The 27,895-nt window shown below is 49.4% G+C and overlaps 2 protein-coding genes across 2 annotated transcripts in view; both read left to right on the forward strand.

Annotated features, from left to right (window-relative positions):
- Positions 1 to 591: 591 nt before the first annotated feature.
- Positions 592 to 19,363, forward strand: ODF3L2 (outer dense fiber of sperm tails 3 like 2). The gene is made up of 4 exons (XM_029613548.1): positions 592 to 670; positions 6,742 to 6,852; positions 17,309 to 17,422; positions 18,876 to 19,363. The coding sequence occupies exons 1-4, from the start codon at positions 592 to 594 to the stop codon at positions 19,361 to 19,363; spliced, it is 792 nt and encodes a 263-aa protein (XP_029469408.1).
- A 7,442-nt stretch (positions 19,364 to 26,805) lies between these two features.
- SHC2 (SHC adaptor protein 2) overlaps positions 26,806 to 27,895 on the forward strand; it is a 29,073-nt gene continuing 27,983 nt past the window's right edge. The window contains exon 1 of the mRNA XM_029613963.1: positions 26,806 to 27,581. Within this exon, the coding sequence (XP_029469823.1) occupies positions 27,018 to 27,581 (564 nt within the window). The 5' untranslated portion in view covers positions 26,806 to 27,017. The remainder of the gene's footprint in view (positions 27,582 to 27,895) is intronic.

The following is a 27,895-nucleotide window of genomic DNA, read 5'->3' on the forward strand; positions in this document are numbered from 1 at the left end:
TCATCACTGGGCTTAATTTGGACCAGATTGTAAGCGCCTCGGAGATCCAACTTGGTAAATATTTTAGCCCCTAGCAGACAGTCCAGGAGCTCAGGTATAAGAGGCAAGGGGTATCAATCCCTTCTAGTGATGGCATTTAATCCCAGATAGTCAATACAGGGCCAGAGCGACCCGTCCTTCTTTGCAATGAAGAAAAACCTGGCACCTGCTGGGGAGGTGGATGGCCAAATGAAGCCCCTCTCCAGGTTCTCTTTAATATATTGAGACATGGCTTGGGTCTCGGGGAGAGATAGGGGATAGACATGATCCCTAGGAGGCATGGTGCCTGGGAGCAGGTCGATGGCACAATCAAAGGACCGATGTTCTGGGAGTGTCTCCGCCATCTTCTTCAAAAAAAATCCTTGAAGTCGGCGTACTGAGGAGGTAGGCCTATGGAGGTGGTGGGTACAGGAATGCGCCAAACCTGGAGGAGGCAGTCACATTTGCACTATGGGCCCCACGAGATCAGCTGGAGGGTGCCCCAGTCAATAAGAGTAGAGTGTGCCTGCAGCCATGACAGTCCCAAGACGAGGGGGTATTAATTTATCGAGGATGAAGAATGGAATCATCTCTTCGTGCAGTACGCCAGTGCGTAGTCATACTGGAGCAGTGATTCAGATAATGTGGCCCGGTAACAGCTCCCTGTGGATCGAGAGATCACAATGGGTGGAATCCTGGGTAGAGCAGGCAGATTTAGCTAGGTTATCAGCTCACTGGAGATAAAATTCCCTCCAGTGCTGGAGTCCACCAGTACCCGGGTGTGCTGTTGGAGGAAAATGGAGACTGGCAGTGTACATTGGGGAGTGGTGTTGGCACAACCTAGGGCAACCTAGGCACAACCTGCTGACACCTAGGTTTGGCAGTTTCCCTGCCGCACTAGGCACTGGGCCGAGAGACACAGTAGCGGCAAAGACCCAGGGAATGTCTTCAATTCCTTTCTTCTGGAGAGAGATAGGTCCGATCTTCGGAACGCGGTGAGCCAACCTCGGTTGTGGGAGTCAGTGCCAGAGAGCGTGAGAAGGATGGAGCCAGAAGAACAGGTTGGCGGGGTTTCTGGGACTCTCGAAGCCATTGCTGGAGGCGATGGTTGATTCTTCCCGCTAGGTCTATAAGGGCATCCAGCCCCTCAGAAAGATCCCGAGTGATGAGCTCGTCCTTGATATTAGATGACAGGCCCTCCAAGAAGATGCTTTGGAGGCTATCCTCCTGCTAGCCCAACTCTGTGGCCAGGGTACAGAATTCTATGGCATACTCTGCCAGCGTCTTGGAACCCTGCTGGAGATGAAGGATGCCAGAGCCAGCAGTGGTTAGGCGGCCAGGCTCATCGAAGACCTGCTAGAAGGTCTTCACAAAACGTTGCAGGTCATGCAATATTGGGTCACCATGCTCCCACAAAGGAGAGAATAAAGGTAATTTTGATGCTGTTGCTGGAGAACTGAGCTGGTTGAAGAGAGAAATACATGAAGCATAGATTGAGGAAACCCCGACACTGCTTGGGATCACCAGCGTACCAGAGAGGAGCTGAGAGACGGATGTTTGATGCTGCTGCTGCGGATGGAGCTGACGCTGAAGACGCGGAGTCACCAGGGCCAGCGGAAGTAGTTGTGTCCAAGCGGGCTGCTAGGTGCTCCACGGTGTTGGCCAGCATCTCAAGGCATTGCTGCTGCTGAATATTTTGGGCCAGGCCCAGAATGGCCTGCAGATCTGGAAGATCCGTCGGGTCCATGGCCTCAGCAAACTGTTACTGTTGTGCAGTGGACCCCTGGCCAAGACGAGGTTGGCACTACCTACAGGAGGAGGCCTCCAGTAGGTCCTCGTCGTTGGAGGCAGGTTCACTCAGAGCAGAGACCCAACAGGACCTTCACCAATACCAGCCCTCATTCCCTGCAGGTTGAGCCCTTGGGAACCGGGGCCAGCTGGACTGAGGCATGGGTCTCCGTAAGAAGATGAATCCCACATCAACAACAGGTGCAGTCTAGCGTACTAGAGGTCAGGGCAGGTGGCTTGCAGCGATATCCGGAAGGAGGCCAATGGTTAGGGCAGGCAGCAAACAGGAGGAACCGAAGAACAGGCAGGTGGTTGGGGCAGGCAGCAGATTAGGCGAAGTCCAGTAACGTACCAAGGTCAGAACCATAAGAGCAGTCACGGGGTGGAAGGAATGGAGAGAAGACCAGGAACACGTAGGCAAGGCTGGAACACGGAGCAGGATCAGGAACACGGAGCAGGAACATTAACTCAGAGCAGGATCAGGAAGCAACCAGCGACTCTAAGGCAGAGCGGGACCTGTTGTTGAGGCAAGGAACTGATGGTCAGGCAGGGTTTAAATAGTTCTTAGCCTGATGTCATTGGTCGGGCCGCTAGGAGTTTTCCCACTGCTGGCCCTTTAAATGGCAGAAGGAGCCGTGCGTGCGCACCTAGAGGGGATGGCGGCAGGGCTGGCGTTGGCATTGTGAGAGGCAGCAGACACTGAAGAACATGGCCAGGCAGCACCAGAGTGACCGGGGTCCCATGTAGCCAGAGTCGGGGCAGGAGCAGGCCTTCTGCTCCCAACAGTAAGGGACGCCAACTGCGGACCTCTGCGGCCGGTGACTGCAACATTTTTTTAGCAGACTGAAGCATGCTGTCCTGCAGTATCTTCCTGCATGTTGCACCATCCATCTGTCCTTCAATTTTAACAAGATGCCCAGTCCCCACTGAGGAAAAGCATCCCCACAAGTAGATGCTGCCACCCCCGTACTTTACTGTTGGGATGGTGTTTGCTGAGGAAAGGGCAGTGTTAGGTTTGTGCTACACATAGCTTTTTGAATTTTGCCCAAAAAGCTCCATTTTTGTCTCATCTGACCACAAAACCTTATCCCACATTTTAGCTGGGTCACTCTGATGCTTTCTGGCAAACACCAGTCTTGCTTTGATGTGGTTTTTCTTCAGTAATGGTTTCTGTCTAGTCACCCTCTCGTGTAAGCCAGTTATTTGCAGAGCTCTTGATATGGCTGACTGGTGCATCTCCACTCCACTCTCAGCCACTGAACTCTTTAGCTCCTTCAAAGTTAATGTTGGCCTCTCTGTGGCTTTTCTCACAAGTCTCCTTCTTGCTGTAACGCTGAGTTTTCAGGGGTGGCCTTGTCTAGGCAGTGTCTGGGTGGTATGATGCAGCTTCCATTTCCTCACAATTGATCCAGTGGTGCTCACTGGGATATCCAAGCACTTGGATATTATTTTGTAGCCTTTTCCTATCTTGTGCATGTCTATAACTTTATTTTTAATTTCCTTAGAATGCTCTTTGGTCTTCATTTTCACAGCTTTCCTTCAGCTTTACAGTCTAATCAATAGTACTGGAATTAGGGGGTCTTTTATCCAGAAAAGCTGACCTTTTCTAATGATTCACAGGTAGAGGCCATTGTTGGGCAAAATCTTTCATCTGTGTCAACTTGGAGCTTCCACAGCACAAGGGTTGAATACTTATATAAGCAGCATTTTGTTGCAATGCTGCTCGCGGGCTAGCCACGAGCAGCCTCTCACCTTCTCTCTGCGCCGCCAGTCCACGCCGACGCTGTTTCACGGTGGCCAGAGCCACTGCTGTTCCGCCTACACGGCCTAGATGCCACCACCATACTTCCACACAGCCTGGAGATTGCCATCGTCACTGGCACCTTCGCGGCCCCGAGGCTGCCGACATCATCCTCTTCCTGCGGTGGGTAGGTCCACTGTTGCCATTCCTCCTAGGCGGCATGGTGTCACCCCCAGCCGCCTTTCTGCGGCCTGGAAGCTGCCGCCAACGCTGGGTCCTGGCTTTGTGGCCTAGTGCTGCTGCTGTTCTCGGCATGGCTGCCGCTGTCCCTGGTCCTGCCTCCTAGGCACGCGGCCGCGCCTCACCTGCCTTCTTAAAGGGCCCGTGGTGGGAGTAGCCCCGTGGCCCCTCTTGATGTTGTAATCAGGGTGTCTCCTCATCAGCCCTATTTAAGGGCCCTTCGCCAGTCCTTCAGCTCCTTCACAAGGAGCCAGTCCGCTCCTGGACCTCTCATCGTTGCCAGCTTCTTCAAGGCACTCTGTTCTTCATGGGAATTCCCGTGTTGTCTTCTTCTGTGGTTCCTGGTCCTTCATCTTGTCTTCGTCCATTGTTCCTGGTCTATCGTCAGATCCCGTGTCTTCAGATATCCTTGTCTTCAGATGTCCTCGTCTTCAGACGATCCTGAATTCTTTGTCTTCAGATGTTCCGCCTTCAGGCGTTCACTCTTTCCAGCTCCTCTCCTTGGAAGCCTCGTCCTCGGATAACCTGGTTCCAGATTCGACTCCTAGCTTCCTGCCGTCCTCTGTTCAGCTTCGAGATGACCTTCTGGTGTGTTTTGCATGCCGGGTCTGAAGTTCATCTTCTTCTGGTTGACCTGTCAGGTGCATCGATCACGCTGGGTCACTGAAGCCTCTGCCCAGGTCAGAGGCTGCTTCGAGTGTTGCCCGGATTCCTCTTCATGCTGAGTTTTAACCCTGCTGTCCTCTGTCCATTCATCAAGTGTCCTCGTCAATGTTCCTGATGAGCCTCTCTTCATCCTGAAGCCTCAGCCTTGCCTTAGCCTTGTCCACTCGCCTAGTGTTCTCGACCCGACCATGTTTCCAAGTACCTTCGTCCGATCATGTCTTCAAGTGTCTTCGTCTTGTTCCAGTACCATCGCCTGTTCTCGACCTCTGTCCGTCCTGTCACACCTGCCGTTTCCAGGCGGCAGGTCCAAAAGGGCTATCGAGTGGCCGCAGGGCTACCCCAGAGACCAGCATTGTGTTGTTGGGTCTCTTCTGGTGTGTTCAGGTTCGGCGGAGCTCGGGGCTCCTGGTCTTCAGCTTGTCCGCCCGAGCTTGGACACGTCTTGCCTGTCTCGGCGCTTCCTCAGAGCTCCTCTGCAGTCGCGCCATGCTCCAAGGGCACACTAACCTCTCCAGAATTGGGACCGCTCCCTAGTGCTCCTGTAACACATTTTTCAGTTTTTTATTTTATTTCATGAAAAATGCAGAGAAATAATGAATTGTGACTGAAAATTTACTTTAAGAGCATACTGATTTGCAATAAACATACTATCAGAAACAATCTGTGTGTCATTTGTAATCCATACAAATCTGCTGATTTTTTAGGGGGTCAAATACTTTTGCAAGCCATTGTACCTCTCAGAAACATAAAATGGGAGAGCAGATAAGGATCGTATGAGCCATCTAGTCTGCCCAGTTCTTTCCCTGGTGCAGTGCAGTGCCATAGATCCCACATGATTTTTTTTACTTTCTCCTCATTTCTTCACAGCCAGAAACCTACACCCACCCCAAACCATCTGAACTCCGTCACCATCTCGCCCTCCTCCAGTAGTCCACTCCATGTAGTCATCCTCTCCCCTCCCCCCACCAGGAAGAGAAACACCTGCTTCTCCCCAACGCTGCTATAGAATCCATATGCACTCCCACTCCTAGAGCCCTGCACTGCCACCTCCAACTCCCTGGAAAGATAATCTTAAGAATATTTTATTTTGGTATTTTAAACACCAGTCAAATATCCCCCCCCCCCCCCTCCCATGTGTGAGCCTGGGGCAATCCTGGTCTTTGTTCCAGTCATTAGACAAGAGACACACCGATGCGCACCTGAGGCCCCAGTGTGCTCAGCTCCCTCTGTCATTCAGTTTTGGTAGATATAGCATGCTAAGGGATTCTATGTATATATATATACACACATACACATAGTATCTAATTACAGAAAAAAGAACACTAATGAGTCAATTTATATCCACACACTAAAAATTATATTTATTTTATAACAAATTCTAAAGAAATTTTTACAAGAAATAACAAGCCTCGTTTCTAGTTCCCGCGTATTGTGACAGCGAGAGAAAAGCTCAGATAATACTTATAAATGTATTTCCCGAGATTGTTTATAATATTCATTTGGGCTGTGGGATTTAACACTTTCGATATACAGATGCCGTGAAAATGTACTTGTTATAATGTACACCCCCTGATGAAGCCTTGTCGGGCGAAACAACAAGGCCTTTGTGGGGGTTTTCTGAATATCTGCATTTCTGCACTTCAGTTCTCAGTGCTGTTTTCACAACAGAGGATGTTTCCTTCTTTTCAATAAGACGTTCAGTATCGCCCGTTGTAGCTACCATCTGGAACACAATAACACTGCAACTTCTAGATCTCAAACGTTCTGCTTCTTTCAGTTTATATGCTGTGGATTCATTTCCAGTTTTCACTTACTGACTGTTATGAGGCATATCACGCTATCCAAGTTAGCTGTCATTTAAGATTGACCGCCTGCAGTCGCATTCTGTAATTACTTCATGATTGTAGCTTTTGAAAAAATTGTCTGTGATTATATGTACAATTTTCATTTTGATGTTAAGCATGTTATTTCTTGTAAAAATTTCTTTAGAATTTGTTATAAAATAAATATAATTTTTAGTGTGTGGATATAAATTGACTCATTAGTGTTCTTTTTTCTGTAATCAGATATTGTTTCATTTGTAGAACACTTTAGTTTTTGGGGTTTTTTTTGCTATTTTTTCTCTCACTAGTATATGCATACAGAATATACCGCATTGTTCTTTCCATAATGTAATCCTCTTGGGGTTGTCTGGTTGCTGATCCCAGCCCCTTCACTCACAGCAGGTAAAACACCATGGAGGAATTGCTACTTGATTAATATAAAGAACTTGTCTTTTTATGTGAAAGGTCCCGGACCAGGACGATACAGTTTGCCACCAACAGTGGGATTCACTAGTCATGACTACACCAGGTTCACTAGCCCAGCCTATTCCTTCCACGGGAAGCTCAGTGACACCAGTAAGTCTCAGACGTCTGCAGAAAGGCTTTGGATTATACTGTGATTACCGCCTTCCATAAGTGAATTCTCATGGTGATACAGGAAGGAAGGAGCCTGCAGGGTAAAATTTCTCTGGCAGTCAGACATTAGAAATTAAATTATATCTTGCTGTAAGCATGGCCCTTCCAGACACTTTGAGATACAGCCCAAATTTCTGTCTTCTCTGCTAACAGTGCCAAACCTCTCCCAATCCCCATCACCTAATGCACCAACAGCATCAAACATCTCCAATCCCCATCACTTAATGCACCAACAGCACCAAAACTCTCAAATCACCATCATCTACTGCATTAGCGAGACCAAACCTAATTCCCATCACCTGCTTCACCAGCATCACCAAAACCCCCAATCCACATCTGCTGCACTAACAGGACCAAGACTTCCCAATCCCCATTACTTCCATCACCGGCACCTCCAAAACTCTCCAGTACCTATCACCCGCTGCACCAGCAACCACAGAACTCTTCAATTTCCATTTTCTTCTTCACTATTTGTATTTGTAATTATTAAAATTTGTTAATCACTCAAGACAAGCTCTAAGTGATTTACAAGATAAACATACATAATAAAATTACAATTAGATACAACATAAAATAACCTAACAGATGGAATATAAAACAATCAGTACCCAAAGTCAATCTTGGGAACTGAAATCTTCAAGTTCAAAGCATAATTTTATACAAATGCTTGGCTCATCAGAAATTATCTTAATGCTGTTTTAAAAGTTTTAGTACAATCCATTAGTCTTAAAGCTGCGCGTATAGTATTCCAATAGCAGGCACAGCCACCGAAAAAGCACAATCTTTTGTTACTCGCTGCTCGTATTGTAGGCATTTCATGAAGTCCCCTGTCTTGAGATCTTAGGTTCCTAGTGGCTTGGTACATTCATAACAGGAAATTGATCCAATACTCACTTGCTCCACCAATAGAATCAAAACACTCCAATCCCTATCATTTACTGCATCAGCAACACCAGAACTCCTCAATTTCCATTATGTGCTGCATCTGTAACACTCAAACTCTCCAGTCCCCATCAACTGCTACACAGCAGCACCAAAACTCTCCAATCCTCATAATATAATGCACCAACAGCATCAAAATTGCCCATTCCTCTTCATCCTGCCAGACCAGTGAACCTGTGGGGATTCTCCCTCCCACCAGCAGATGGGGGCAGAGTGCAAAAGCTTCCTTTCTAATGTCACTATAATAAAGGCTGGTCCAGCAGAGGTGATGTCAGTAGTTTCTGCTTCAGAAGATGGTGAGGAGCACAGGCATTGCTGCTCCAGGAGTTTGAGGAGTGGTCTTACGGCAATGGCCTTTCCTAAAGTCACTTTCCCTAGGAGCCAGGGCCAGGGTGGGGAGTCCCTCAGGATGACAGCCTCAGTGAAACCCACCCAAGGGAGACAGAGGTTAAAAAGCATAATACCAATTAAGCAAACTACAGCAGAGAAAAAAAAAAGAGGACAATGCAGCTATGTAACATGAGCCCAGGAAACCCAGAATGAGATTGAACAGATGCCATACTCCTTACTGTGAAGGTGCTTAAATGACCATTGAATAGATGAGCCAGAGACTCAGGTAGAAGATTTGCATGTCACAGCCCCCTGGACTATTGTTGGTAACTTGCAATGAAATATCACTTTAAATCAAAGGATACCAAAATTCTAAATTACAGCACTATGATTGGAAAAGTCCTACATTGGAGAATTAAGAATGAGAGAGGGATTTATGAGAGAAATGTACTGAAAAAAAAACAGTCCTAGGAAGCAAATAGATTCTCACCCTGACTAACAAGGGGAGTCAGACCCTTGGGTACTCAGTTCTCAGACAACAGAGAAAAAGGCCAGGCAGGATGAAAGGGTGTGCATGCATTCTCTTTCAAATGTCCTGCCTGGGTCTTGGCCTTTTGGCTGAGAGAAGGTAACCCATCCAGGTTAGATAACAGCAAGTGACTGGTCATGAGTTTAGCAAAGTTAAATCACTAAAAGTTGAGACTGCAGAGGGCCTGAATATTTGAACACTAAACAAGCCATGAGTCTAGTGGAGCTGTAAATCCAAGCCAGGAAAAAACCTTACAATCAAGAGAGAACTAAAGGACAGCGGCAGAACTGGAGGTGCAGCAGTCCCCCAAAAGGAAGGGTACATTAACGGCAGATCAGGAGGTGACCCTGGGTCCCCCTTGAGCAAGGGGACACCAGCAGCAGATTGAGTGGTCCCCCAGGAGGAAGGGAACCCCAGCAGCAGATTGGGAAGAGACCCTGGGTTCCCCTTGAGCAAGTGGACTGCAGCAGCAGATCAAGCTGTTCCCTAGGAGGGCATAGACCCCAGTGGCAGACTGAGCAGTCCCCCAGAGGAAGGGGGCACCAGGGGCAGATCGGGAGGTGACTCTGGGTCCCTCTTGAGCAAGGGAACCCCAGTGGCACATTGAGTGGTCCCTCAGGAGGGCGTAGACCCCAGCAGCAGATCGAGCAGTGCCCCAGGAGGAAGGGGACTCAAGCAGCAGATCGGGAGGTGACCGTGGATCCCCCTTGAGCAAGGGGACCCCAGTAGCAGATTGAGTGGTCCCCCAGGAGGAAGGGTACCCCAGCAGCAGATAGGGAGGTGACCCCGGGTCCCCCTTCAACAAAGCAACCCCAGTGGCAGATCGAGGTGTCCTCCAGTAGGGCGTGGATTCCAGTGGCAGATCAAATGGTCCCTCAGGAGGAAGGGGACCCTAGTGGCAGATCAAGTGGTCCTCCAGGAGGAAGAGGACCCCAGAGGTAGATCAGGAGGGGACTCTGGGTCCCCAGTGAGCAAGGGGACCCCAGTGGCAGATCAAGCGGTGCCCCTGGAGGGTGTGGACCTCAGCAGCATATTGAGTGGTCCCCTAGAAAGAAGGGGATCCCAGCAGCAGGTCCAGAGGTAGTTGAGTTCCCCAGGAGAGCATGGACCCAAGCAGCATTCAAGGATGCAGAGTCAGGTCTCCCAGGAGGATGTGGACCCCAGCATTGGCACAGACCTTACAGCAGAGTGGAAGTGGCACCAAGGAGATGGCAGGGGTTTAGATACAATGGACCCCCCAGGCCTTACTGCCCACCAGCCCAGTTGCATATTTTCACATGGGTGAGACTTGGGGGAAAAAGGGGGAGGATAATAATACTACTTGATTAAATGGGAACTCAAGAGGTCCCTTCTATTCTATATGGTGGTATACTGGGAGGGCTAACAACCTAAATTGCCAAATATTAAATGGTCTTGCTACCTTGTAGAAATGTATATAGCTGTGGGGCCTGAAACTATTAACCACAAGTAGATAAGTGTGCTGTCTGACATCCTATTAGTGATGTACATAGTCATGCAGAAATGTATATACTTATATAGTTTAATAAACCTGTATATATTTGTACATACTGCCAGCCTTGTTCATAGCCCCATTTGTTTTCCTGAGGTGAAGGGAGGGAAATCCCACCCTCTAACACCTTCTTCCCCAGGTGGAGGCACCGGGCACCAAGAAAGTGAGGACTGATGGAGTCTGCCCTAGGAGGGGATCCCACCAGGTAGGTCCTGGACCCAGGAACGCCCTGTGAGATATCCATATGTCTGATCTTCCCTCCCCAGGGCAACCAGGTGGTGCAGTCTCCTGGTTTCCCAAATGAAAGCTCTCAAACCATGAGTAAAAAATAAACAAAGAAAGGTGGAGAAGCAGCCCAGCTCAAAGCATCCACAGCTTGCCCCAGGTATGGACAAGGGGGGGGGGGGGGGGGGGGAGTGCATTAGGTGTGGGGCCCAGTGGGTGCGTAGCATCGCCGGATCCTTTTGCCGTAATTGCGATGGTGAGAAGCAGGCCCCGGAAGATGAAGGGAGAGGGGCCGGTGGAAATCAGCAGCATGGTCCGGGGACCACGTGGTTTCCTCCGCTGCTGGAGCTGGCATCGAGGTGGTTGAGACATTCCTCCGCGGCATTGGAGCCACAGCTAAGCCACACCAGCGGCCGGGATCCCCGGGGGGAAGGAGGAGTCAGAGTTCACCTAGAGCTTTATTTTAGCCACGCATCGGGCCTATTGCCAAATGAAAGAGAAGCCTGGCCAGGCAGCATCTCTGGGGGAGAAGCCCAAGCCGCAGTCAGGCTGAGAGGATTGGAGACTCGATATGGAGCCCCTAGGGGGTTTAGAAGAGGAAGAAGGTTCTTCCCAGGAAGAGGTTTCATTTGAGGAGGAAGCTGAAACTAGGGACTCAGCAGTTGGCCTGTTTGGATCAGAAGAGCTGGATGCCCTGATTTCAAAGGTCTTGCAGGTTCTTAGTCTGAAGGAGTAAATGCCCAAGGCCAGAATGAAGGGCAATCCCATTCTTACAGGGATAAATAAGCCACGTAAAGTTTTTTTTTCCATCCATTTGGTAATCCAGGATATGCTGACAACAAGATAGATTCCAGAGCCTAGGCTGAGAAGCCATAGAATTATGCAAAGGCTGCATCTCATAGATCAGCAGGATAAGGATAGGCTCCTAAATCTGCCCCAAGCAGACGCGGCTGTCTCGGCAATAGCAAAGAAAACTGCAATTCTGGTGACAGGAAAGTAGAGATGCTACTGAAAAAGGGTTTGAGCTTTCATCCCTGGCCCTCCAGGTATTTATCTATGTAGCCATGGCCCTTCTAATCTGTTCTCAGCAGGAGGTGACGGGTCCCGAGGAGGCAGGATCCTCGGGGAATGAGTGCGGACTTGAGCCCAGTAGAATCTGCAGCAGCTTTTGTAGCAGATACTACTGTATGCATGATCTCAGAAGAGTTTCAGCCAAGTTAGCAGCAACCGAGGCTGTGGCAAGGCAGCTCTTATGGCTGAAAAACTGGGCAGCATCCAGGACCAGACTAGGAAAGCTACCCTTTAAAGAGAGGCTATTGTTCAGAGAGAAGCTAGAGAAAGCAATCAAAGATTGGGGAGGGAACGAAGCCCCAAAGGTTGCTGGAAGAGAGACCCTGAGAATTTGCTAGTGGGGGCAAATGGAGGCAATGGCCCAAGGATTATAGACAGAGAGGCAGTACAGGCCAAATTTCCCACTCACGAGCCGATACAGTAAAAATCGCGGGAGAGCGGGCGAGCACCCGCTCTCCCAGCGCGCACACAGGCCACTCTCCTGTGCGCGCGATACAGTAATTTAATTTATTTAAATTAGGGCTGGTGGTAAAAAGAGGTGCTAGGGACACTAGCGCGTCCCTAGCACCTCTTTTCAGACAGGAGCGGTGGCTGGCAGCGGGTTTGGCAGCCGACGCTCAATTTTGCCGGCGTCGGTTCTCGAGCCCGCTGACAGCCACGGGTTCGGAAACCGGACGCTGGCAAAATTGAGCGCCCGGTTTTCAACCCGCGAGCCTATTTCAAATTTTTTTTTCTTTTGTTTATACTTTTTTTTAACTTTCAGGACCTCCGACTTAATATCGCCATGATATTAAGTCGGAGGGTGCACAGAAAAGCAGTTTTTACTGCTTTTCTGTGCAGTTCCCCGGCGCTGGCAGAAATTAACGCCTACCTTTGGGTAGCCACTAATTTCTTAAAGTAAAATGTGCGGCTTGGCCGCACATTTTACTTACTGAATCGTGCGGGAATAACTAATAGGGCCATCATGTGGGTGCTATGAGGTTCGGGGGGGTTGGACTCGTATTTTTGACACGCTATTACCCCTTACTGAATATGGGGTAAAGCTAGTGCGTTGAAAACGCGCGTCCAATCGCGGGTTAACAGTGCGCTCCGCTGGAGTACACTGTACTGTATCGGCCTGTCAGTTAGGATCCTGGGCAGATCGCAGCCCTTTTGGGGGAAATAGAGAATTTTTAAAGGAGGGAAATTCCCGAGCCCGGTGACAAAGGTGAGCAATGACAGGGAGCAGGCCCTCTCCACGTTTCACCAGGGAGGGGGCAGAATACAGAACTTTTACCAGGAGTGGGCCAAGGTGATGGAGGACCAATGGGTCCTGGATATTATAGGCAGAGGGTATCACCCAGATTTAAAATCCCCAATAAAAGATGACTTCGTCTTCTCCCTGCACAAAGCGAGCAGAAGAGAGGCTGTCTGGCAGGCTCTGGGCAGGTCAGTCCAGTTACAGGCCATTGTAACATACCTGCCGGTCAGGGGAGGATGGGAGTGTATCCTATTTATTTCCTAGTGCCAGAGAAAGAGGGAAGCTTTCAGCCAGTGCTGCACCTAAAGCAGGTAAATAAAGCACTGGTGGTGCCCCCACTTTCACATGGAGTCACTGGCGATAGTAAAGGCGGCTGTAAGGAAAGGGGAGCTTCTCGCAGCCCTAGATCTGTCAGAGGCGTATTTTCACATTCTCATCAGGAAGGATTTCCAATGCTACTTGCGATTCGAAATAGCCGGCCAGCATTACCAGTTCAGGGCACTCCCCCTTTGAGCTGGCAACAGCTCCAAGGACCTTTACAAAGGTGAAGGTAGTGGTGGTGGCTTTCCTAAGGAAGGAAGGGGTCAAAAGGCACCCCTACCTAATAACAGCTGGCTCCCCCCCCCCCCCTCCCAGGAAGGACAGCAGGCAACAGAGAGAATGATTCAAGTCCTAGAGAAATTAGGCTGGCAAAGAGCCAGTTCCGACATTCGAGGACTCTTGGGGGTGCTTTTCAACACCAAATTAGGGAGAGTGTATCTAACAGACAAAAGGATAGAGAAGCTGTAGGAACAAGTAAGAGCTTTGTTGCAAATCCTACTCCTGTATATGTGGAGTTATTTATTGGTTCTGGGCTCATGGAAGCAGTGATCAGGGTACTAGCATGGGTGAGAGCTCATATAGGTCCCCTTCAAGCGCACCTGCTCCACAGTTGGTCACTGCAGAGCCAACATCATGACAAGAAACTCCAATTATCATCCCAAAGCATGCAGAGTCTGTGCTGGTGGCTAGACTCAAGCGATCTAACCAGAGGAAGCTCTCTAGGTGACAACGGTGACCACAGATGCCAGTTGTCTGGAGTGGGGAGCACACCATCAAGGCCAGGTAGCTCAGGGAACCTGGTCACATCAAGCAATTCTAAGTTAAGAGCAATCCAGGTTGGCCCTAGGCCACGTTCAGACTGGAGTTACAGCACAAGGCCGCCCAGGCCCATTTCGATAACGCCACAGCAGTGGAGCAGGGGGGGGGGGGGGGGAGCACAAAGACTGCAGCCTTAGTGATAGAGTCAGCCCCTCATTATGGAAATGTTAGAAATTCATTTCTTGGACATCTCTGCAACTGACATAGCAGGAGTGGACAATTTACAGGCAGACTTCCTCAGCCAGCAGAAGCTGGACCTGGGAGAATGGGAGCTGGCAGAAGCAGCATTGGTGTTCATATTAGGTTCATGGGGGACTCCACAGTGGGACCTGATGGCAACATAACGAAATACCAAGGCCAGTCGGTTCTTCAGCCGAAGGAAAGAACAAGGATCCAGAGGGGGAGATGTGCTATCCCAGTCCTGGCCGACTGATCAGACGGAGTGCACAGTTCTCCCTGGCCGATAATAGGCAACAACCAGGATGGGTGGGACTAGCCATGGCGACCCTGGTATGCAGATCTGATAACATTGAAGACGGAGGAACCCATCACATTCAGAGGAATAGCAGTGCTCCTCAAGCAAAGGCCGATAATTATGGCAGAATTCTCTCTGATGGCTTGGCTACTGAGAGGAGAAGGTATAATAGAAGAGGGCACTCATGCCAAGTAATCTCTATGCCGCTAAAGGCCAAGAAGAAGACTTATCTCCTTCACACAAAGTCGCATTTCGAGGATTTTCAAAACCTGGTGCAAAAGTTAAAGTGATCTCTGATGAAGTTGGACATTGCATCAAATCTGCAGTTTTTACAGGAAGGGAGAGCACTTAATACATTGATAGTGCAAGTGGCAGTAACCTGCATGCTTTAGAAGGCCATGCAGAGGGACCTCTGTGGCTGCTAACCCAGATGTGGTGTGCTTTCTCAGGGAGCAAAGCAGGTGAGGCCACCTCGAAAGGTCACATTGCCACCACGGCACCTGAATTTGGTATTAGAGGTGCTAGCCAAGGCACCATTTGAGTCCATTAGTGAAGTTTCTCTAAAAGATCTAACACTGAAGACAGTGATGTTGGTGGCCGCGTGTTCAGCAAGAAGAATCTCAGAGTTGCAGTCAAAAGAAAAGGTGACAATCAGACTGGTAGCAACCTTTCTACCTGAAGTAGTATCAGAATTTCATCTCAATCAGGCCATCTCCCTATTGGGGTTTAGGAAGACTGAGTGCAAAGGAAAATGCAGAAACCTGAGGTTCCTAAGATGTTCACAGGAGCCTGCTAAAATTCCTGGAAGCAACCAATGACTTCAGGAAGTCGGAAAGGTTATTTGTCCTGTTTGCAAGGCCCAGAAAAGGACAGGTAGCCTCCAAGGCCTTGATCGCCAGATGGATTAGAGAGAAGATATCAGCAGCCTACATAATGAAAAACAAGCCAGTTCTGGAAGAGCTGAGAGTGCATTCTATGAGAGCACAAGCAGTGTCTTGAACAGAATACAGAGCAGTTACGCCCAGGAACATTTGCAGGGCGGGCACATGGGCATCTGTCCATACTTTTACAAAACACTATAGGTTGCACCTCCATGAAAGGGAGAAGTCGAAATTTAGCACCACGGTTCTAGAGGCAGTGCTAGGTATCCCACCCGGGCGAGAACAGCTTAGGTACATCCCACAGGTTCACTGGTCTGGCAGGTAGGGTTGCCAACTGGCTCCATATATTCAGGACAGGTTGATCCAGTCCTAGTCTTACCCCAATGCATGCTGGGACTTATTCTGATTTCCCTATTGCATTCCCTCAGAAAATCAAGACTATAATAAGTGCCTGCATGCAGGGGAGTAAAACTAGGACTGGATCAACCTGTCCTGGAAAATCTGGAACCAGTTGGCAACTCTACTGGCAGGATGAAGAAGAATGTGCAATTAGGTCTTCTCGGCTAATTAGCTTTACTCGAGTCCTGACAGACCAGTCTAGATCCAGCTCCTATGGAATGAGCATACCAACAAAACCTTTTATTAATGTTTTGGATATCATCTTGAATGAGGTACAATTTTATACATACAATTATACCACCTCTTTTTAAGATATATGTTTACCCTGCACATTATTTGAATTTTTATTTTTCTCCTGATAGGCTTGAGAGATTGAAAAGTGCATCCTAAGTGTGACATTCTGTTGTTTACAGATAAAATACCATTTATAATTTGTGCCATGGTCTTGCTGCTATACACGTCCTCCCACCCTTTTTTCAGAATATGATTGTACCTTCCTGTACCTGTATTTTCATCAGTCATTTATTATTATAAATTATGACTGTAATTATCTGTATGCTTATTAGCCAATGTTAATTTAATTTATGTATCTGTGTGTTTTTCAAATGATATTAACATCATTTTTGCAATGATTATATTACTTTAGCCCCTGAAGCAGTCCTTCATTGGGCAAACTCAGGCCTAGAGTCGGGCATTCAAGGATTATTGATTTCTAAATATATTTTTTGAGACCTTCGGCTATTCCTTATTTCATTCCTCGCGGCTTTTTTAGACCGACTTCCTTCTTGGTTTTTTGGGTCTTTCCCTCTGCTGGGCCAGCCTTTATGGTAGTGACATCAGAAAGGAAGCTTTCGCACTCTGCCCCCATCTGCTGGTGGGAGGGAGAATTCCCACAGGCTCACTGGTCTGTCAGGACTCGAGGAAAGCTAATTAGCAGGTAAGACTTAATTGTACCATCCCCATCATCTGCTGCACCAGCAGCACCAAAACTCCCCAATCCCCATCACCATCAGTCATCAAGTGTGCTGACGTTTGTGGATCACATTCCACCCAAAGGATATATCGCCCTGAAGCAGCAAATATTGTGAAACGCGGGCCACCGTCAAGCATGGCGGTTTAATTCAGCATAAAAGGAATTTGCGCCTATGAAAGAGATAGGTTCTTTAAAAAGTATTTTAATATATACCAAAACATTCTAAAAAGTTGTTTGAAATAAATAAAACATATGGTTGGTATTGGAGGTTTTTTGACCAGTGATAAGATCATCTTAGGCAAGTTAAAAATTTGACTTGCCGGATTCTGAGGTCTTTTCCTCCTTTTATATAAATAGGTTGGGAGTTCTGTACAGGATTGTGTGCTTCACATATCTCCCTTCCTGCCTATATTGGGTAGGGTTATAGAAAATGCCTACTGGACCTGAATGGAACTCACCTTGAGCTACAATGAAAAGGCGTGGGCTAAAGACACTGAAGAAATAAATATGATGTCATGGTTGTATTGTGAGGGCTGTATACTGGGTTTTCTTTGGGGATACTGAGGTGTGTGTGGGGGGTTTCTGCTCCGGGTGTGTTTTCTTCTAAAACGGGCGTAAGAGGTGTGGGAGGGAGGCCTCTCTGCTCCCTGTCCTCTGTGACACGACTTCTCTTTCTCACAGTGTTCTTTAAGGATTCGAGCCCAGGACCCTGCTACTATGTAGATCCCAAACTAACCCGCTTTGGCCGGCATGAAGCTCCTGCCTATTCCATGCTGCCTCGATCCAAACCTGCAGGTGAGCAGCCGGGGAACCCGGAGCTTTGCAAGAGCCAAGAGCAGAAAGGAAGGCATGGCCCACCCTGCTGGACGTGGAGATGGCACTGAACGTCCGAGATATATCACGCAGGGTGGGCTTCCCTAAACATTACATGATAGAGGTCACGCTGGCTGTCATGTGTAGTGCAAACAGTAGGACCTGCCAATACACATAAGGCAAGCCGCCGAATAGACGTACTCAAGCCCTGGTTATGATCAGGCACCATCAAAATATGTATGTAAATGTGTTGTTTGTTTTTCACGTTTGCACATAAAACACCTACTACAGCAAAATCTGAGTCGTGCATAAATGCTTAACTTGCATCCAGCGTCCTGAGTTTAGTGCCACAAAGACCTGCAGGATGGATGTGATTCTCCACCAAAGGGATCGACCCGCCACTGCCAGTGTTTCAGCAGCCAGCGCCTGCTTTGGGGGTAATAAATAAATAAAATTACCAACATGCATCTGTATCTGTCATCAAAAAGACAAACTTACTCAATAGTGGGCGCATAGTCTCATCTCCTTCAGCAACAGTGTACAGCGGACCTGAACTTGAAATACCCTTGAAGCCGGTGACGGGCACTGAAATGCTGGCAGTGGAGGCGGGTTGAGCATTGTACAGGAGCATAATATCCATCCCGCTTGCCTTTGTGGCACTTAACTCAGGACACTGGAGTTGAGTATTTATGCACCACTCAGATTTTGCTGTAGTAGTGTTTTATTTGCAAATGTGAAAAACAAACAACAAATGTGCATTCATATAATGGTGCATGATCATAACCAGTGCCTGAGTAAGTCTCTAGGACGGCTTGGCATCTCCTGCACGTCATGCATCTGACGAAGTGGACACTGTCCTCGAAAGTGCATGCTTCAGTAACTTGGTTAGCCTGTACGGTGCCACCCGACTCCTGTCATTGCTACCCCAGACTTACAGGCTACCCCTCTGAAGGTTTTTCACCTCGGTTAGGTACTGCAGTGCACTGTTCGGTGAAGCCCTCACTTGCTCCTGTGTGATCTATGACGGTTGTTACCCGAGTGGCTGAATTTTGGGGCTGCAGGTTGTTGGTAGTTTCTTACTGAGCGTACAGCGCTCCCAGTCTGTGGGAGGATCACTGTGGGAGGATCGCTGTGGGAGGATCGCTGAGCTTACGGCCTTTGGCTCCAGACCAGGGCCTGCTAGTGCTGAGGATGCAGCAGGCAATGGGGATGGAGAGAGTTCAGCAGGTGCTGGGGGCTGACCTGTTTCTTCTCTATGTGACTCCAGCTGTCAAGCTGGCTCTCGTGATTATTGGCTTGTTAGCTCCTTGACAGCCGCCGGCACCTCTTGTGCTGAGTGCAGGGGGAGCTCGGAGCCCTCCAGCCCTGCCAAGCAGAAGCCATTGAACGGCTCAGTGTGGGAATCCATTGTTGTGTACTGCTTCTGTCTCCGCAGGTCGATTACAAGTCTCCGGGCCCGGGCCCGGCTTGTACAGTCCCGAGAATGCACCGGTCCCCCATCAAAGACGACCGCCTTCCTACAGCATGGGGACCCGCACCAAAGCCCGGAGCGTAGACCCCGTCCCGGCCCCTAACAGATACACCCTCCCTTCCCTGCTGGGCCCTCGCATCCCCAGCAAGCCCTCCTCCGCCAGCTTCTCCATCTCCGGACGCACCAAAGCTGGCGGCTTCTCTGAAGACCTGGCCCAGACCCCGGGGCCCGGGCACTACAACAGCACCGAGCCTGGCACCTACCTTCGCAAAGGGCCTGCATTTTCCATGCTGGGGCGTCACAGCGCGGCGCCCAACCCCTTCCAGACACCGGGGCCCGGAGCCCACAGCCCCGAAAGGGCGGCGACTCACAAGGCCAGAGCCCCGTCCTTCACGATGGGAATCCGCCACTCCGAGTTCCTGACCCCGCTTATCGTGGAGCCTTCCGAGTGAGCGCCACTTCAGAGCCGTAGCCTCCTTCGGTTCCTCTCTGTGTCCCGCTTTCAACGGGAAGGTTCCTCCCCTCCCAGCAATAAAAGAAAGAAGGAGGCAGGGTGATGCCCCGAGTGTCTGTGTGCTCTTGGTGGGGAGGAGAATTCAGCTGCTCTGTTTGCACTCCAGGTCTGGCAGAGGCAAATGCCGGGGTTATAAACATCCACGCAAACATTTGCTCTGTGCAAACCACTCTGGACATGTCGCACGTGCACCTGTGCTGGGGGCAGTTCTCACACACCGCTCGGCACTGCGCTTAGGCAGCTAGGTTAGGTACTTTGTGATGGAAGTTCAACGTTAGGCATGTTGTGCAAGCCACTCATAATTTAGGCAGCTGAAGTTAGTGGCTCAGCCTCGCTCAGTTTTCAAGGTGACCGATTTAGATGCCTGATTCGCCACGGGCCCGATTTACTGAGGCGTTTCTCCCATTCTGTGTCCATGGGAAAACTGCAGAGGAATTAAGGCCCGAAATTAGGCCAGCAAATTTTCAAAGACGGTGTATTTTTGCATTTTAAAAAAATGTACGCATGTACTTTATGCCACCTGTGTAAGGGGACTGACCTACCTCACGTCACCATTTAACGCCATCTAAGGGAATATGCATACTTTATGCCAGTGTGTAAATCATGTAAGGGGATGTATGTACTTTATGTAGCGTTTAATGTCGTGGGAGGGGACGTGGTTGCTTTACGCCACCATTTAACACTGCATGAGGGGGGCACGGCTACTTGTAATTGCATCATCAGCATATGTAGGTATTTTGTGTTTCCAAACTGTCTAGGTTTGTACGGGCTGAAGAAGGAGGTACAAACAGTACCCCGCAGACACCCTAGTGAAAATGTATCCAGTTGTATTATAGAGCAATTAGGGTTGCCAACTGGCTCCACATTTTCAGGACAGGTCGATCCAGTCCTGGTTTTACTCCCCTGCATGCAAATATTTATAGTCTTGATTTTCTTAGGGAATGCAATAGGAAAATCAGGATAAGTCCCATCATGCAATGGGGTAATACTAGATCCGGATCAACCTGTCCTGAAATCTGGAGCCAGCTGGCAACCCTATGATAAATATACACCAACATGCACAGAGAATCACATCACATACTAGGGCTGCCAACCGGTAACAGATTTTCAGGCCAGGTTGAGCCAGTCCTGGTTTTACCCCATTGCATGCTGGGACTTATTCTGATTTCCCTATTGCATTCCCTAACAAAAGCAAGACTATAAATATCTGCATGCCGGGGGGGGGGGGGTGTAAAACCAGAACTGGATCAACCTGGCTTGAAAATCTGGAGCCAGTTGGTAATCGTTCACACATGAACATAACGACAAAAGCACTTAAGATGTGCCATACTGGGTCAGACCAACAGTGGCCAGTCCTGATCATTAGGAAGTACCTGGCAGATCCCTAATGCAGAGATCCAATCCCTGTCGCTCACTTTCATAAGCAAAAAAGTGGCAATCTTCATTTCTGCCTAACAACTGTTAATGGGTCCTTCCTCCAGAAACTTACCAAAGCTTTATAAACCCAGCCAGGCCATTTAACCTGGATCACAACCTTCAGCAACATCTTGTTAATTGTGTTACCTAAAAAAAAATACTTTCTCAGTACTTTCTGCTACCAATGGAGTATCCTAGTACTATGTGAAAGGCTAAATAACTGTTCCCTCTGTACCTGATGTGCATTCGTTTGAAATGAAATGGAAAATTTTAACAAAATGTCCCCATTTCGTTTCAATTAATTTTTAAAACAAAAAAAACCCCAAACAAATGAAATGTTGTCCATTTTTTAATTTTGTGGCTGCAGACAAGATGAAAAAAAAAAAAACCCTCCTGGGTCTCCCTCCGAATTACCATATTTTCCTTGTCTTCACGGGGCGGGGCAGACCCCGGCAGCCCTTCTTTGCAGAATGTCGCTGGCCTGGGTCTGCCGGTGCCATGTGTAAGCAGCACTCCCGCCCCGAGAAGAAAAGAAAAACACGGTACGAGGTCTCCGAAGGTGGAGGGAATCGGAGGGGGGCGGGCCTGGAAGGGTTTTCTCTGATAGAGCCGGGGGGGGGGTGGTTCTTTTTGTGTGTGTGTTTTTCTTAATTTTTAATATTTCGTTTCTTGTTTGTTTTGGGGGGGCGGGGGTTGTTTTACATAAATGAAAATGAATGGAACAAAAATGAAAAATAAAACAAAACCACTCTGTGCACGCCCCCTGTCCCGATTTTATAAGACCTGCACCACACCCCCCCCCTCTCGGTCGTCTCTTCTCCGGGCTTTTCTCCCTAGGGGAGCCGTTCCAGCCCCTTTATCGTTTGTCCTTCCCTAGTCCTGTGTGCATGCACTGCAGATTAGGAGCAGGGCACCCAGGCCTGGGCTTTAGGCGCAGGCAACGGCCCAGGGCGCCAGATTTGGAAGGCGCCAAAAACCCAGGCCAAGGAGGAGCCTGCTCCAGCAGGCCAAAGGGGCACTACTGCTATCGCCCATCCAGACTTGAGGGGTGGGGGGGAAGGGACATCTCCCCACCCTCCAGCCCTGCCCAAGGGCACCAAACTCTTAAATCCGGCCCGGAGGGCAGGAGGCCAGCGGTCGTGTGTATATGGATGTGGTGGTCTTCGCATGCGAGGGCGGCCTGTGCTGGACAGGAGCTGCTCTGTAGCCTGTCTGCTCTCGTAGAGGCAGAGCTTCGGGTGCTGCTCCTTGACCATTTTCTTTCAAGGGGGGGGGGGGGTGACTTCTGGGAAGGGGGGGGTGGACCATGGAAGTAGCGTAGCTGCCCCAGCCGGAGCCGGTGGTGCCGCAGCGGTAAAGAGGAAGTGGAGATTCAGCCACGGACAGGTGTGTAAGGGGAGGGCACAAGACTGAAGAAGGCTCGCTTAGGGCACCTAATGCCCTTGCACTGGCTTTGCCTCCCCCCCTCGCGCCTACATTGCGCTCTTCCGTTCCAAACCATGGAAGCTCTGACCTTTCAAAGAAACCACTTCCCTGCATCTCTCCCCGCCGTCTGTCCTCCCACACACCACCAACGAGGCACAACAAGGCAACAACTTTTTCTAAAGAGGCCCAAAACCCAGATTAGCCCCGCTGCTAGCCGTGGCAGAGACCCAGTAATACCCCAGACTCTATTCCCAGGGCTGGCAAAGGGAGGGACTGCCCCCCCATGATGCCCTCCGCCAGGAGTCCCCATGCCGGCATCTTCATTACAGACACAGAATGCAATCAGAGCAGTCAGGCCCAGGGGAGATGGCTCTGTGCGTATGTCTGTGTGCACTGCTGCTGGCTTTCCCCATGAGCCTTCCTCCTTCCAGCTTCATATCATGACCCCTTGTCCTTGAAATTCTTTTTCTATGGGAAATATCCTCTTCCTGTGATTTATTGAAGCCTCCCAGTTCTCACGATTCCAGCTGCTGAAAGCCACTTTGCTGTTGGGTCCTACAGATGAGACCATGGATCTTCTGGTTCCCTCCCAGCCCTGCAAAGCAATCCTTTCCTAGCCCTCCGGCACTCGTGACAGTACAGCATTTGCTGACTCTCTTGTTAATGAGTGACTTTTTTTTTCTAATGCCCCCCTCCTCTCCATAATCATCCTCTCAGCCTTATCTGCTGCGCTAAAAATCTGCCCAGCACATGATCTGCCACTGGTTAGTCTTAAAACATTAAAACCAGGACCCCCAGCTCAGAGTGGAAGAGTGAGGGGGCAGATGAGTATCTGAGAGCTGGGTTCAGGGAGGAAGTGGTAACAGGGACCTGGTCAGAGAGCCTGCAGTCAGCCATAATGAGAGGGGGGGGGGGGGGGTGCACACATCCTATGTTGAGACGCCGCTGAAGACAAGAGACAGAGCCACACATTCTCTGGGGAAGAGATAGCTTGGAGCAGGTAGGTACAATGTTGGACTCCTGCACTGCACGAAAAAATATGCCAGAGTCGAGGATGAACAGAAGGAAATCACATTTTATATTCAGTAAGTGAGATTATTAATTTGGGGAGCTTGCTTGCTTTTGCAGTGACATCGAGGGGCTGACCCAAGGGGAGCGCCACAGCAGCTCTGTCCAGTGCTCTCCCTGCCAGAGGTGGGCTCTGTAGCACTTGGGGAATTATAGGGGACTGGCTTAAGGGCCCATCACAAAGGCCAAGAAGAAAAGATGTATAGGCGCATACATTCCCTCCCATAACCTAATACCTAATCCTGGGAATGCTCCTTTTTTCAGAGGTAAAAGTGATCACACTTACATCAGCGTGGATGAGCACACGTGCTGAGTCAGCATGCACACCTCTCCCAGCCGATAAAAGTATACGCGCAGAGGTCAGGCGATGATCCGAATACTGTTTTGCATAAATATGTTTTTAGCTGCATAAAATACGGAGAAAGTTGCAGCTTTTGTGTTCCCTGACAAAATCATTTTATTGTATTTCATCTTCAATTAAGGTTATTAAGCCACACTATTTGGTGAGATACAGAAAGTACCCCCTAAGGAAACGAAATCAATCATTAAATATCCTGAGGAGTTAGCACTGATATTGTTTTTGGAGAGTGACTGTCATAGTGTACAATACACAAACATAACAAATTGTAAATAGAGAGAGAGAATGTGTGAAAATAAAAGGGAACTTAGTCTGAGGATTCCCTGATGGGAGACAAAATAAAATGGAGTTAGGAGACCGTGCATGATGTCTCCCTGATAAAAGCTGGATGGGAAGGAGCAGTGAGGTACTTTTGTCTTAAGTTTCACTGGCAGGCCAGTGCAGGAAGCTGTGCTGTCTCTAAGAAATCTTTACTCATTTCTGGGATTAAACAGCTCCTGGGGTCTGGTTTTCTCAGATGCTGCCAAATACTTTAAGATGATGCACACTGCGGCCATCAGCAGCCTTGGGAGGAAAGATTTGGACGGGCAGGAATTCCAGGTGATTGGTGGAGACCCCCCTGGCGGTCCCTGCCTCCCCCTAATATCACAGGGTTTCTGTCCCTACAATCCACTACATGCACACAGACAAGGAGCACGCCACTTCACAGAGGCCTGTGCGTCTCCCACACCCTGGCAACATCCGTGTGGTTCTAGCAGCCACCCGCACTCCTGCAATCGCTGGCACACTAATAAAGCCCAGGAAAAGCAATAAGGACAGTAGCGGCTCTTCTGGTGAATTTCTAACAGCAAACCCCCCCCCCCCCCCCCCCCCCCCCGATTCTTTAACACTTGACTAAATTCGCGCCTAGGAGACCGATCACCTCCATAGATAAAACTCCCAGCCCCTCCAGGCCTCCTCTCCAGACTGAATGCTGTTTTGAGAAACATTCTGGGGGGGGGGGGGGAGTGGGGAGAGATGAAAGATGCTTCGGACTGAATTATTTGGCAGAAGAAAGGGAAACTTTTGCCTCTTGGGCTTGATTTTCAAAGTCGCATACAACCTCTTTCGTGTGCGTAAGTGGCGACTGAAAATCAGTTAGGGGGGTCATGCATATAAAATGGTTACATGGAATAGACTTAGTTTTTGGGTACTTGCCAGGTTCTTGTGGCCTGGTTTGGCCTCTGTTGGAAACAGGATGCTGGGCTTGATGGACCCTTGGTCTGACCCAGTATGGCATTTTCTTATGTTCTTATGTTCTTAATATGTCAAAACCCCCCTCCCCCATTTTGCTGATACCAACACTAGGAAGAGGTGTACGGGGGGAGGGGAAAGCATTAACTCGCATACTTTTGATTTTCTAAATTATGTCTGTAAATGCACATGCAGATGGTTCCGCCTGCTTGGAAGCGGGTATATATTTCATGTGCATATCCCTGCATATACCAGGCCAGCCCTCAAATTTTCAAAGTGGACTTAGGCTCATAGAATTGCCTTTGAAATTTCAGGCTAAAGTCTAGTCCTGTGATAACATCACCCTTACCCTCTTTATAAACAAACTAAGGGGCTGACCGCCCAACACAGATCTCTGCTCCCAGCTGCACCAAAACCACTGGGCATGGGGGTAAGGAAGGAATGGATTCTCGCTCTCTCCCACACCAGCTTCACCTTTCTCCGACAGGATCACTTCCAGACTTTACTTACTCTGCTCGCTCTCTCTCTCTTCAAATTTAGGACAGAGTGCAAATGAACAGGCCTGGCCCAAGCGCCTTTGGGGATTCCTGGGCTCTCTGCCCCTCTGGGCAGGACATGTCAAGGCTTTCCTGGGGCTCTGAACATGGAGCCGAACGAGAGCTGCAGGACTTGATAAGGCAGTCAGGGGATGTAACTGTATTACTCTGATTTATTGATCTGTACTGAGTGCTCTGGCAGGCTCGCAGGCTCCTCCAAGTGAGCAAGACTGGGGGGGGGGGGGGGGGGCTGGGAAGGACAGAAAGACAGAGAAAGAGAGGGGCTCAGAGACGGAGCCAAAGAATGCAAGCATTAGAGAAGAAAAAAAAAACATCTATGTCAGCTCTAGAAAGAAGACAGAAAAGAAGATGCCAATGATTCCCACGTTGCTCGCAATCTAGAAGACTCTGCCTAGCAGGAATGACACTGTGTGTACATTATTTATATATCTTTTGAGTTATGTTTTATTTTTAAACTAAAATGTTGGATTTAATTGCTCGTTTTCCCAAATCTGAGCTCAAGATGAGTTGCATTCAGGTACAACGGGTATTTCCTTCCCCAGAGGGATTACAATCAGGGCCCTATTTAAGCCCTTTCCCCACAGACAGAAAATGAGGGAAAACCTTTAGTAAATAACCCCCTGAGGGTCTGTATCTGAAGTACTGGGGAGCGAAGTGACTTGCCCAGGGTCACAAGGCGTGGGTAAGAATGATGAAAGGAAAAAGATATAAGAATAATTTACACACAGTGTCAGTTCTAGAATTAAAACATCTAGTGAAGAGGCAAGAAAAAGAAGGAGTGCTGGAGGAAAGCGGGCAGAAGAGAGAGAGAGAGGGGAAAGGGAAACATTGAGAGTGGGGGGAAGAGGGCCATTAATTCAGGTCTCTTAAGGTACCCTAGATCCAGAATTCAGAAAACAATTGCTCAAAATTGTGAAATTATGGACCATTTTGCCAACAGACGTAGTTATGCTAAAACACTAAAGCAATTCAAAAGTAAATTGGATAAGATTTTAGAAGAGCGAGGTATTGGTGGTTCTGATGATAAGAGTTCCAGGTTAGGGAAAAGTATTAATGCAGCAATTCTGAACTGGATCTGGGGGTCAGGAAGGGATTTTTTTTTTTTTTTTGCTGGTATAGAAGCTCAGGGGTTTTCATCCTTCCCTGGATTACTCCATAAAGCCTGTTAGGCAGCAAGAAGAGGACTGGACTTAGTGGGCCTAACCCAGTTCTGCAGGGGCGTTGGATGACCCGTGCTGGAAGAGGCAGACGCACGGCGACAATGTGTCCTCAGGAGGGGGCCCGGGCTCGCTCCCACGTGCGAGCCCGGGAGGAGGCTGCTGCTGCTGCCGCCTTGCTCCCTTAGTCCTGGGCCCTCGGTTCCTTGTTTGCTTCTCCGGACGAGTCCAGCTCAGGCTGCAGTCTGCTGGTGGATGAGCAATAATACCATGACATCATTGAGAGAGTTGAGCCTCCCAGGAGGGGGTGGGGGCAGAAGAGCGAGAGAGAGGGGATAACGCGCTAAAAGCTTTCACTCAGACACACCGCGGCAGGGCATGCTGACAGAGCCCAAGTACGATCGCTTTCGGAATGACTCTGTGACATTGTGCCAGGGCCTGGCACGGGGCAGCACCATGAGCAGCAAGGTCTCCTCACCCCCCCTCACCTCCTCGGCCACCGCCACCCACCCCTGCCCCCAGCTCAGCGAGGCCCACCTGCTCGATGACCAGGAGCCCAGCACCACCTTCTGCATCCTCATCCCCAAGATGCCTCAGTGGAAGTTCTCCAACCCCTCAGGCTTCCTGAGCCGTAGCCCCTCCGGCAGCAGCAGCAGCAGCAAAGAGCTGTCCCCGGCGAAAGCAGGAAGCCCGGGCTCCAGCCTTGCTGCCATGTTAAGTGCCTGTGAGCCTGTCTGCTCCACTCCTTGTTCTCTGCAGGTGATGAGTCGGTTCCGTGCCGGAGGGGGAGGGGCGGGGAGCAGGAAGGCAGCGCGTGTGGAGGGCATCAAGCTGGCAGGGGAGGAGTGGAACCGGAAGGGCAGCTTCATCAACAAACCGGCACAGGGCTGGCTGCACCCAGAAGAGAGGGTCCTGGGTCCGGGGGTCTCCTACATTGTGCGGGTAAGTCCACTCTTGCCTCTGCTTTGTGTGGGACACGGGAGCTAAGAGGAGGGGGGAATTCCCTGCACGCCTCACCCAGATCAAGCTGCAGAGCTTGAGCCAGTCCTACTCTGCTCCTTTGCTTGTGTGTAGGTGAAGATCCTGCTTGTCTTAGGGAAATTAGAACTACATCTCCATAGATGCACTGTGGCAAAACCAGGACTGGATCTGCCTGCCTGATTTAATTTGAGTGAGATGGTGACCCCAGCTATGAACTATGCTAGCAGAGAAGCAATGGCAGGAACACCTGCCTACTGGCTCCCTTCCTGGGGGTG

The sequence above is a fragment of the Rhinatrema bivittatum genome, chromosome 8 (genome assembly GCF_901001135.1).
Source record: "Rhinatrema bivittatum chromosome 8, aRhiBiv1.1, whole genome shotgun sequence".
Lineage (NCBI taxonomy): Eukaryota > Metazoa > Chordata > Amphibia > Gymnophiona > Rhinatrematidae > Rhinatrema > Rhinatrema bivittatum.